The 12,598-nt window shown below is 43.7% G+C and overlaps 1 protein-coding gene across 4 annotated transcripts in view; it reads right to left on the bottom strand.

The window, feature by feature from the left end:
• Positions 1–12,598, bottom strand: part of PALS2 (protein associated with LIN7 2, MAGUK p55 family member) — a 60,139-nt gene that overhangs the window by 23,835 nt on the left and 23,706 nt on the right. For 2 of the 4 annotated variants that reach the window (XM_087712793.1, XM_014054342.2), the window contains exons 2-3: positions 4,812–4,933; positions 176–328 (exon numbers count right to left, since the gene is read on the bottom strand). In XM_087712793.1, the coding sequence (XP_087568919.1) occupies positions 176–328; positions 4,812–4,928 (270 nt within the window). In that variant the 5' untranslated portion in view covers positions 4,929–4,933. Of the gene's footprint in view, positions 1–175; positions 329–965; positions 1,234–4,811; positions 4,934–12,598 lie in introns of those variants that run through there. The other 2 variants (XM_014054341.2, XM_087712794.1) reach the window with 2 other exon arrangements.

Raw genomic sequence — 12,598 nt, 5'->3', positions numbered from 1 at the left:
TCCAAGACCAAAAGCTTCTGAAGTTATATCAACTTCAGTCTAACATTAAGACAATCATTTTTAGATCTGGACCATAAAGTCTTGTCTTAAAAAAAAAAAAAAACTACCTATTTTCATGTTTTATAGCAATTAAACAAAAATATATTTAATTGTTAAGACTAGAAAATATACTTACCAGAAAGTGTGGCTCCTTTAGTATACCAACTAATTCGGCAATATTTTCATCTTTATTTATTAATGGACTGATGTCTTCAAGAATCTCATTGACCAGCTCCAGATTGTTATCACTCACAGCCTCAAGTTTGGAATCCTCTAATCGTTCATGAGCCTATGAAAATTAGAGTAAGTCATACTAACAAGAAAAGGGTTTTTGATTTACCATTGATTTTACAATATTTACTAGGTATTTTGATAACAACTCAGCTAGATCAATTATATTGTACTTTCTGCAAATTGTTTTTTCATGCAGTGCAATTTAGGATTTTTATCTTTGTTGCAGGATCCTTGAAAAAAACAGCACTTCTGTTAAATAAAGCATGCAAACATACTTTTCTGAATTTTTTGTTTTTGCTCCTAGTAACTGAAGTAAAATAATAAGGTTAATACACAGCCTTTTGGAAATAGTAAGGCACAATTATGCTTCAGATTCTGGTAGAGATTCTCACCACAGGTAATGTTATAAAGACTAAATATCTTACAAAATAAAATGTTTCATTGAAATATATGTATCAGTATAAAATGGGTGTTTGCTGAAAGGTGACGTTCTTAGGGTAACCAAGTTAGCAAATTAGAATCATTATTTTACATCTGCTTCCTTATGGTGTCTATTTTTACCATAGAAGTCTGATTTTATTTTTGTTTTAAAAATGGATAGGGACACCAGTTCCTAAGCCTTGAAGCATTACTTCAAGGCTGAAAACTCAATGCAAAGTAAATGAGACCAAGGAAGTATAAATCATACATACTGTATCCAAATTAGCAAAAGCAAAAGGATTTTTTCCCCAAAAGTTTATCTTCAGCTGAACCGCAATTGAGAACACAATAATGAATATCCACATTTATTTATTTTCCATCTGATATCTAGAAAGACGGGGGCAACTAAATTCAGGTCATCCTTTCATCAGGTCAGGGTAGACAGCTCTTGATTTACAACCACAATTAGGAACAAAATTCACTACATAGCAATCATCAAGTGAGTCATGCCCAATTTTATTATCTTTTTACTGCATTATTAACTTGTTAAGTCTGGCTTCCCCCATTGACTTTGCTCGTTGGAGCCAGCTGGGAAGATTGCAACTGGCAGGCTCATGATCTCAGGATGCTGCAATGAATGAAAATGCATGTTAGTTAGTTAGTTAGTTAGTTAGTTAGTTAGTTAGTTAGTTAGTTAGTTAGTTTATTGGTCTTGTATGCCGCCCACTCCCGAAGGACTCCGGGGGGCTTACAATAAAAAGGGGAAGGGGATAAATAGACAAAACAACAATTTAAAAGACACAACATTCATAGTTACCGTGGGGCTGGATACTTCAACAGCCCCCCGGCCTGCCGGAGCAGCCAGGACTTAGTGGCTTTCTGGAGGGCCGGGAGAGTAGTAAGGGTCTGGATCTCCATGGGGAGCTCGTTCCAGAGGGCTGGAGCTGCAATGGAGGGTCACCAGCCGACATTGGCTGACAGATGGGATCTGGAGAAGGCCTAGTCTGTGCGATCTGATTGGTCTTTGGGAGGTAATTGGCAGGAGGCAGTCTCTCAGGTACCCAGGTCCGATGCCATGTAGGGCTTTATAAGTAACGACTAGCACCTTGAAGCGAGTCCGGAGACTAATGGGTAGCCAGTGCAGCTTGCGGAGGATAGATGTAATGTGGGTGTACCTAGGTGTACCCACAATCGCTCACGCGGCTACGTTCTGGACTAGTTGAAGTCTTCGAACACTCTTCAAGGGCAGCCCCATGTAGAGTGCATTACAGTAATCCAGTCTTGAGGTCACGAGGGTGTGAGTGACTATCTGAAGGGCCTCCCGGTCCAGGTAGGGTCGCAATTGGTGCACCAGGCCTGGACAAAGGTCCCCCTGGTCTCAGCCAACAAATGGTATTCTAAAGTCAGCTGTGGATCCAGGAGGACTCCCAAATTGCGAACCCTCTCCAAGGGGCGTATAATTTCACCCCCCAGCCTGAGAGATGGAATAATTGGCCAATCTTTGGGAGGGAACATCAATAGCCACTCGGTCTTGTCGGGATTGAGTGCAAGCTTGTTCATACCCATCCAGACCCTGACAGCCTCCAGGCACTGGGAAATCACTTCTACCGCTTCACTGAGTTGGCATGGGGCGGACAGATACAACTGCATATTGTCCATGTATTGATAGTATTTAATCCCGTGCCGGCGTATGATCTCACCCAGCAGCTTCATGTAGATGTTAAATAGGAGGGGGGACATGACCCCATAATTGAGGGACCTTGGGGTCGACCTCTGCCCTACGACCAACACCGACTGCGACCTGTCCGAGAGGTAGGAGAACCACCAAAGGATGGTGCCTCCCACTCCCACCTCCCGCAACCATTGCAGAAGGCCGCTGAGGGGTCAAGGAGCACAAGGATAGAGGGGTGACCCCAATCCCTGGCTCACCAGAGATCATCAGTCAGCGCGACCAAAGCAGTTTCCGTGCTGTAACCAGGCCTGAAACCCGACTGAAAGGAATCCAGATAATCGGTTTCATCCAAGGACCGTCGGAGTTGAAAGGCCACCACTTTCTCAACAATCTTCCCTATAAAGGGCAGGTTGGAGACTGGACGATAGTTACTCAAAATGGCTGGGTCCAAAGAAGGTTTCTTCAGGAGGGGTCTCACCACCGCATCCTTTAGGAGGAGCGGGAAAATTCCCTCCCGGAGAGAGGTGTTAACTATTGTCTGGATCCAGCCATGTGTCACCTCCCTGCTGGTCGAGACCAGCCAGGAGGGGCACAGGTCCAGTATACAAATGGAGGCACTCAACGCTCCCATGGCCCTGTCCACTTCCTCAGAAGAGACAAGTTGAAATTCAATCCATGAAATAGCAATAGCAGTTAGACTTATATACCGCTTCATAGGGCTTTCAGCCCTCTCTAAGCGGTTTACAGAGTCAGCATATTGCCCCCAACAACAATCCGGGTCCTCATTTTACCCACCTCGGAAGGATGGAAGGCTGAGTCAACCCTGAGCCGGTGAGATTTGAACAGCCGAACTGCAGAATGAAATGCGCTCAAGACCTTCCCCCGGTACCTCGGCTGGTACCGTGCAATTGGAGTTCAGCTCTGTCCGAATCCGAGCGACTTTATCCATTAGAAACTGAACAAATTCCTCAGCTCTGCCTTGTAAAGGTCATCCGCATCCCACCCTTTCAAGAGGGAGCGGGTTATTCTAATGCCAGTTGCCAAGCAACGAAATTTTGATCATGTGACTTTAGGGACATTTTGAGAGGTGTAAAGTCACATTTTTCAGCTGCACTGTAACTTTGAATGGTTGTTAAATGAATATTTTAAGCTGAGGATTACATAAATAATAATTCCCCTTTTGGAGAAGAAACTGCCATTCATCTATTAAGTGTGTACAGGTAGTCCTCAACTTACAACAATTGAATTAGTGACTATTTAAAGTTACAACGGCATTAAAAAAGTGACTGATGACCATTTTTCACACTTATGACTGTTGCAGCACCTCTATAGTCATGTGATTTACATTTGGCTGTATGGAAACTGATTCATATTTATGGCGGTAAAGGTATCCCCAAGTCAAGTGATCCCCTTTTGCAACCTTTTGACAAACAAAGTCAATGGAGAAACTAGATTCACTTAATAATTTGTTACTAATTTAACAACTGAAATGATTCATTTAATAAATGTGGCAAGATAAGTTGTAAAATGGGGCAAAACTCACTTAACAAATTTCTCACTTAGCAACATAAATTTTGGGCTCAATTGTGGTCATACATTGAATACTGAAGAAACACAATATTGAAACTTCAAATTATAACTCACCATGCACATAAACATCTACTCTTCTTTCATCTTTTCACATGCTATTTTTGATACAACAAATTAATGAATTTAATTAATGGATTTTTACTGAAATCTAAAAGATGAAGTTAAGAATCGTGGTGGTAGAGTGGTTAGAATGTAGTACAGCAGGCTAAATCTGCTGACTGCTGGCTGCCAGCAGTTTGGCAGTTCGATTCTCATGGGCTCAAGGTTGGCTCAGCCTTTCATCCTTCCAAGGACCCAGATTGTTGGGAACAAAAGACTGACTCTGTAAACCACTTAGGAAGGGCTGTAAAGAACTGTGAAGCAATACATGTCTAAAGGTAGGATCTCTTCATCTTTTTAATCTAAAAATATTTAGTACACTCCCCCACACCCCTCACATTGTTACAATTCAATATTTTTTCCTTCTGAATTAAAGCAGTGCACTCTTGGGGTGTTCTGGAGCAGTGTTTTTCAACCTTTTTTGTGCAAAGGCACACTTTTTTCATGAAAAAAATCACGAGGCACACCACCATTAGAAAATGTTAAAAAAAATTAACTCTGTGCCTATACTGACTATATATAAAGTAATTTTCCCACGGCACACCTTACACTATGTCACGGCACACTAGTGTGCCACGGCACAGTGGTTGAAAAACACTGTTCTAGAGTCCCCCACAGTGTACCCTTTTTTCGAAAACTATTTCATAATCAATTCTCCTCATGTGATACATCAGGGATTTCCAAGGGGCTAATTAGTGTACCTGAGAAGATGAAGTCACCATTTGGAAATTAACTGCCATAAATAAATATTTCATACCTTAGCAAGTGATTTTACAATAGGATTCTCCATAATTCCTTTCAAGAAAATAAGGTCTATTTCTTCAGCTCCTGATGATGAGGGTAAATCAGTAAGATTATCCAAAACTTGCTGCATTGCTACTGAAAAGAAACACAGATAAAATACTTCAAACTTATTATAGTAAATATATAAATAATTAAAACAATTAATAAAAGTGACCAGCCACTTAAAAGGCCAAGCACCAATTATTTTCTCCTTTAATGGTGGTTTGGAGAGATTTTAACAACTAAAAAAAACAGTAAGAAACCCTTTGGTCACTTTAAAGCCAACAAATTTACAAGTAGTTTTGGCTTAACGATTGTGCTGTTTAGCAGCCAAACCTATGATGCCCCTGAAAAAAAAACTTTATAACCAGTCTTCTCATGACCACGGCAGTGATTTTTATATGGAATGACTGCATTGCTTAGTAATGGAATTGCTGATTCCATTCTAGTTGTTAAGCAAGGACAAGCTGTATTTGGGATAAATATTTGAGCATTCATAAAACTGGAACTGGGTGATGGCTTTTCATCCGTTTCTTTACCTACTTTTGAGAGAAAAACATCAGTGTGGTAACTTCCCTAGAGGATGGAAAAGACTGTAGAAAGGTGGAGTTAATCCTGTCAGTTTCCATTCATTGCCTATTAGACAAAGCTAAATACACATCAGACAGTTATGAATTAGTTAAGCATGTAGAACAGGCCTATTAAACTGGCAGCTACATCACATGCAGGCCACGCCTATCCTGTCTCCGCGAAAGCAAAAAACATTGCAATACATCACGATTCGGCCCATGACGCAATCGAGTTTGAGAGTTTGTGATGTAGAAGGACATAATCCTTTAAAAGTGCCAATTAATGCATAGCAACCTATGTGTCTATTTATAAACCACTATTTATTGAACAGTAAAGTAAATGGCCTACATTAGGGTGTAGATCTATATGCTGAGATAAGATTCCATACTTCCATTACTCAACTCAGTTTCTAATTTCAACTTTACTGATTTAATTGTAATTACTGTAATATAAGTGGAGGGAATGCTTGTAAACTACAGGTAGTCTGGCTTTGTTTAATGACTGTTTGGAGATAATAGTTGCCTCAGAAAAGGTGCTTTATAACCCATAAAGTACTTCTAGCCATCGCAAAATGTTGCATCCTCCTCCCATGGTCACATGACTGCATTATGGAAACTGACCGACATTTTTTTTGCCATTTCTAGTGTGTTTTGCCAAAAAAAACCCACCCTTTCAGGAAAATAGGTTCACACTTACAATCTTGTGATTCACTTAACAACCATGTGATTTAGATTCACGACATCTTGATTCTCTTAATGATTGCCATAAAACAGTCATAAAATTGGATCTGATTCTAAATTTATGACCATCACCACTTAATAATTGAAATTCCAGTCCCCATTGCTGTCATGAGTGGAGGACTACCTATCACACTAATTTTATTCTTCAAGGGTATTTAATTTTGTATGGATGTATAAGTGCAATAAAACAACTTGCATATAAAAAGTGCTTGTGTAAAAACAGGTCAAGCCTAAAGCACTGGACCAGAATGGTAGTTACTGATCCTCAATAGTGATTTAATGTGCATTAATGTGCTTGCATTAATTTTTAACAATGATTAATAATTATGACATCACTGGAAACAAAACACAGTAATTGAGTACAGCAGACATCCTAGGCTTGCTTTCTATAGTGAACAGAAGCAATCATAGGAAAAAATAATTATCGTTTTTAAAAGAAAAATCACATCAAACAGGAAACAACGAGATTGTTAAAAATAAAAGTTTCTACAATATTGCCCATAAGGAGTACTTCAAAACAGAACTTCAAGCGCTCATGAACCACTACACATTATCTTCACAATAGTTTTCACTAAATAACACTAACACCTACGTTCTTAATATGTCCTCGCTTGAAAGGGGAAAAATATTTTCTGGAAAAATATTACTAAGTAGAAAATTTTAACTATGTGGTACCATTCTTAAAATAAACATGTATCATACAATGAAAGCTTTTTAAAAACGTTGCTATAACCACACATTCCCATCTCCTTCTAGCAAACAAGTTCTCTTTGAAAAGTTTGTGTAGGAGGCTAATGACAGTTACATTATGCTTTCAGGAATTCTGACAGCATTTTTTCTTTAGTTGATAAGCCAAGATTGTTGTCAACCATACTCAAATTTCAGGAACATAATGCACTTTTATTAATTAAAAAATGAGGAGTAGCAGTTGTGTAGGTAGATAGTAGCAAGAAATTCAAGTTCATTATCTAGATTAAAGTCAATAAATTGCATAAGAACTGTTTTAATAGTTGGGGGCAAACTTACTTCAAAAAGATGGATGCAAAATATTTCTCACATTTACTTGTACAATATCTAAATTTATGCACAACTCTGAGGTAACAAAATAATGTACAAAACAGCTTCCTAAAGTTTACTATCCTGGATGTCAAATGCTGCAAACCTGGGGAAAAAAATTCAATACCCAGAATACAGTTTTTATTTGTAACAAGCAAAATATTATCTGCATGTATTAATCTAAAAAACACAAAAAAAGCTGCAGCAAATGATTAACACCACAATTATATAGATGATCACAGACAGTGGAAAATATATCCCCCCAAACTAACATTTTTTCATAATCTGCTTCTATGCAGATGTATTTGGATACAGTAGGATCCATATTATGTAGATGGCCACACTGACAGGAAATTATGCAATTCAATCTTTCTGGAAAGCATAAGGTTGGGAAAAGAAATCAATTCTTTACAGTAAAGTTCTGTTCGACTTTGGGAACTTTAAAAAGAACATTGGTCCTTACCTGAACATTCCTTTTCTGTAGAATTGAGAGAGGGGCTACGAGTGCTTATTCTCAAAGCCTGATTGGTCCAAAGTCTGAGAGAAATTTCTTTTAATATCCTCCTTTCCCTGTTGGTTTCTAGTTTCCTCGTGGTCGAATTATGAATGACAAAGGCTGAAAAACAGAACACAGAGACCACCCGACTGCTAATCATCCTTCCTGACTAGTTACAACTAATGCTGAACTAAGGGGGGGGGATGTAGCTCCTCCCTCAATTCTACAGAAAATAAACTTTCAGATAAGGACCAACATTCTTTTTCAGTATAATTGAGGGAAGGGCTACACGTGGGACATACCCAAGCTCCATCCCAGGGAGGGATATTCAAGACCGAGGGGAGGGGCAGTCATCACCTGCTGGAGAATCCTGTGCCCAAAGGATACCTCCACAGATGCAAAAGTATCCAGATGATAGTGTTGGATAAAGGGTGTCAGGGACAACCAGGTGGCCACCTGGCAAATGTCCTCGAATGGGGCTCTTGTGGCCCACGCTGCCATAGTAGTGGTGCTCCACATGGATTGAGCCATGATCCCCATGGGTGGAGTCTGGCCTGAGGACTCAGGTGGTGAAGATGGCTTGCCGTAACCACCTGCCAATTGTGGCAGATGAGACCCTGGCCCCCAGGGAACTAGGCAAAAAGGAAATGAAGAGGGCCTCAGACCTGCGGATAGCTGACATGCACCTGAGATAGATGCACAAAGTGCAGCGAATGTCTAATTGGTGCCAAAGGTGTTCCCTCTTGTGGGAGGGAGCTGGACAAAAATTAGGGAGAATGACTTCCTGCACTCAGTGGAAGGGGGAATTGACCCCTGGGAGTAAGGTGGGGTCCAGGTGCAGGACCACTCTATCCTGATGGAATTGGCATAGATTTTCTTTGGATGACAGGGCCCCCAGCTCAGAAATGCGCCGGGCGGATGTCACAGTGACTAGGAATGCTACCTTCAGGGATAGGAACCTGAGATGGACCATCCACAATGGTTCAAAGGGAGTCCCTGTCAAAGCCCTTAGAACTAGAACAAGAGCCGAGGTGGTGCAGTGGTTAAATGCAGCACTGCAGGCTACTTCAGCTGACTGCAGTTCTGCAGTTCGGCTGTTCAAATCTCACCGGCTCAGAGTTGACTCAGCCTTCCATCCTTCCGAGGTGGGTAAAATGAGGACCCGGCAATATGCTGACTCTGTAAACCGCTTAGAGAGGGCTGAAAGCCCTATGAAGCGGTATATAAGTCTAACTGCTATTGCTATTGCTATGTCCCATGTGGGAAACTATGGACTGGAGCTGTAGCCACTGGGGCTCCAGGTGGATTAGGACCCCCTGGCAGAAGGTGATCTCCTCCAGAGGAATCCTCCACAGGGGAGAGATGGAGAGCTGAACAAGGTCGGCAAACCAAGGCCATCTGGGCCAATGAGGAGCTATTAGAATGATGTATGCTCTCTCAACTACCTTTCTCAGAGTCCCCGGGATGAGTGGAAGAGGGGGAAAGGCATAAAGTAGCCCCAGCGGCCATCTACTCATGAGGGCGTCTGTTCCTTCCGTGCTTCAAGCCGGGAAGTGAGAAAAGAATCTTGGATGTTGAATGTTCACTGGGGTTGCAAATAAGTCCACCGGGGTGTGCTGAATCGGTGACAGATCTTTTGGAATAGTTCCGGCTGGAGCTGCCACTTGCCGTGGTCGACTATTGTGTGGCTTAGTCAGTTGGCCTGGTGGTTGGCTGTGCCCAAGATGTGCTCTGACACACTGATGCAAAGTGTCTCTCCACCCAGGATCTGAGTTTCAGGGCCTCCAGCCATAGGCTCCTGGAGTGCATGCCCCCCTGATGGTTTATGTGGGCTTTGTGCCAACGTTGTCCATCAAGAGGAGCACGTGCCAGCCAGCAATCGAGTCCTTAAAGTGTCAGAGGCTAGGCGAGCTGTTTTTAGCCCTAGCCAGTTTATGTTGTGGTGCAGGTCTGAGATCGTCCATCGACCCTGCACCAACTTGGGAGTCCATCAGGGCTCGCCAACTGAACAAGCTCACGTCTGTTGTGATCGTAACTCAGTCCTGCTCCCAGAACTCGGATCCGCATCACAGGGCTGGAGGCAGCCACTACCTCAGGGACAGACATACTTCCACTGGCAGAGGAATTGTCTTTAAGGAGTTGCTCATTCATTAGTATGGGATGAGAGCCCATTGAAGAGTCCTGGAATGTAGGTGTGCCCAGGGCACTATTCCTATGCATGATACTAACTTGCCTAGGAGGTGGGCCAATGTGAGGATGGAAACTGAATGACTTGAGTGAACTTGATGCGCCAGCAATTGAAGACTGGTGAGAAGTTCCGGGGAAAGATGGACCAGTCCCACTTCTGAGTCTATCACTGCCCACAGATGAAGGATTCAAGTTGCAGGCAAGAGATGACTTTTGGGGAAGTTGACGGAGAATCCCAGGGACTGCAGTGTATGGATGGTAGATGGAGGTCGTGAATCGCCTGTGCATGTGAATGGGCCTGAATGAATACGTCCTCGAGGTAGCATTGGAGTCTCACCAGGGTGGATCGTAGGTGAGCCGCCAATGCTGCCGGGACCTTCGTGAATGTGCATGAGGCTGAGGCCAGGCTGAAGGGAAAGGCACGGTACTGGTAGGGGGGCCTGTTGTGGGAGAATCTTAGATATCTGTGATGGACTTGCAGAATCAGGATGTGGACATAGGCTCCGTTAGATCCATGGATGCTAGATAGTTTCCCCTGCCTGATACCCTGGAGGATAGATCTGTAGACCACGTGGGAATTGAGGCATTTAAGGTCCAGAATTGTCCTCCATCCCCCCAAACTCTTTGGGACAACAAACAGTTTGGAGTAGTTACCCAACCTGTGTTCTGCCTTCGGAACCGGCTCCATCGCCTGAATGTCCAGCAGATGCTGTATGGCTAAAGTCATGAGGCAGCTCTGGATTGGGTCCCGATATGGGAAAAAGTTCCTGAAGAACGTCGGGGGCAGAGAGAGAAACTCCAAACACAGGCTGTTCTTGACGGTCAACTTGACCCAGGCGTCTATGTTATCTGGTCCCACTGATCTATGAATTGCTCCAGGCGGCCGCCTATGGGGAGACTCAGATTGGAGTCATTTCCCCTTGTGGAAGGGATGCCCCCCCCATCCCTCATGAAATGGCCGCCTGGACTGGCCCTGGTACTCATGTCTTGGTAAAAGGGCCATTGAGCCTGACTGTCGGATCTATAGGAAAAATACCTATGCTGTTGGTAGTCTAACTTGGGTGCCCTTTAAGGAGGCCTGCGGTAAGAAGTCAGGCAAGTGTCTGGTTTTTTAGCATTAGAAGGTAGGACCTTCTTCTTGTCTTTGTTCTCTATGAGAATCAGGTCTGGAGATTCACCAAAGAGATTAGTGCCTCTATGGACAATACAGATGGACAATAAGTCCAAATGGAACGTGGCTACTGCCACGTTCCATTTGGACTTATTGTCCATCTGCCAACTGCGCAGCCAAAGGAGACATCTGGAAGTCACCAAGGTAGATATGGCTTGGGACGCGTATTTAACAGAATCCAAGAAAACTGTGTGGCTGCAATGATCTTCATGATGTCTTGCAGAAGATGCTTGTCCTGGACAAGAATGCATTCCTGCAACTGGCACAACAACATGACAGCTGTGCGGTTGAAGTAGGAGGCCATTACAGCAGATTTAATCGCTCAAGCAGAAGTGTTAAAATTCTTATGTAATGTAAGTTCCTCTCGCCTGTCTTCCAGTTTCAATTTGTCGGCTGCATCCCCTGACACTACAGAGGAAGAAGCAACTAGGGCAGCTAGTGGTGTATCTACAGCAGTAATTGCAGGACCTGGAAGAAGGCCTGCTCCATGTTGTAGAATCAGCGATCATTGCTCCCAGGGTTGGGAAGGTGGAAGGGCAGGCCCACTGGTTCTTGACCACCTCTAGGAACATAGTAGTGGTGGAGAACATCACCAAGTTTGGATCTCTTGGCTGGGAAACCGCAGGGTCTCCTGTCCCAATCTTAGTGGTCTTTCTGGCTTTGTGTAAAAGAGTTTTAAACATGGATAAAGAGAAAAGACCAGGAAAGCCGGATGTTCAGGGGAAATGGTGTCTTGGTCCTCTGAGAACCCCATATCCTGTTGGGCCTCTTCCCCTAAAATGGAACCCTCGCTAACCACTGATGGGGAAGGAGGCTGGAACTCTCCTGCTTGCAGGTACTGGAGGAGGATTGTCTAGTCTGGTGATCCACATGAGGCTAACCTCACCTTGGGGCATGCCATAGCTATGCCTTTGGTAATGGCTGAAGAAATAAGCCTCTTGATACTCTCGGGGAGAAGTTCTAGGTCATCCTTAGATGGTCCTGTGAAGAGTGGAACCTGGGGACCGAGGCCTGATGGTGGAAAGAAATCCCGAGAAGAGCCCTCCAAGGGGTTGTCCCTGACTGCCCTTGGAGGGGACGGTCTAACCTCCTGCCTAATCTGTCTATGTGCCCCAGCAGGGGAAACTGAGGGAGAAGAAGGGCTGAAGTCTCTAGGAGGGAAACCAGACTGGTGAGAACCAGGCCTAAAAGGTGACCTAGATCTATTAGGCCTGCTGGGGGAACTGGGCCTGGTGGCTTGGGCCTGCTTCTCCACCCTGGCAATTTGTTTCTCCAGGGCTTGCTGCAGCCTTTGCTCATCCCTAACCATGGATCTGGAGGGGCATTGTGCAGCCAGAGGCTTAGAGGATGCTGTCCTCGTCCTAGGCCTGTCCATCACCCCCTCCAGTGACTCACCGTGAGTCTCCATGGAGGCCTCCGCTGTTTCGGTCCTTACAGCCGACATCACACACTCATATGTTGCCTCAGAGTCAATCTGGGCCAATGGGGATGCCTGCTGGTGTAGCGGCCCTGCGGGAGCTGATTTCAACTGCCAAGAACTG

Source organism: Thamnophis sirtalis, unplaced genomic scaffold (genome assembly GCF_051295495.1).
Source record: "Thamnophis sirtalis isolate CommonGarterSnake01/CBP01778 unplaced genomic scaffold, rThaSir2_p1.2 scaffold_4, whole genome shotgun sequence".
In the NCBI taxonomy this organism is placed as follows: Eukaryota; Metazoa; Chordata; class Lepidosauria; order Squamata; family Natricidae; genus Thamnophis; species Thamnophis sirtalis.
The sequence above is the reverse complement of the archived record's forward strand: the minus strand, read 5'-3'. Positions and strand labels throughout refer to the sequence as shown.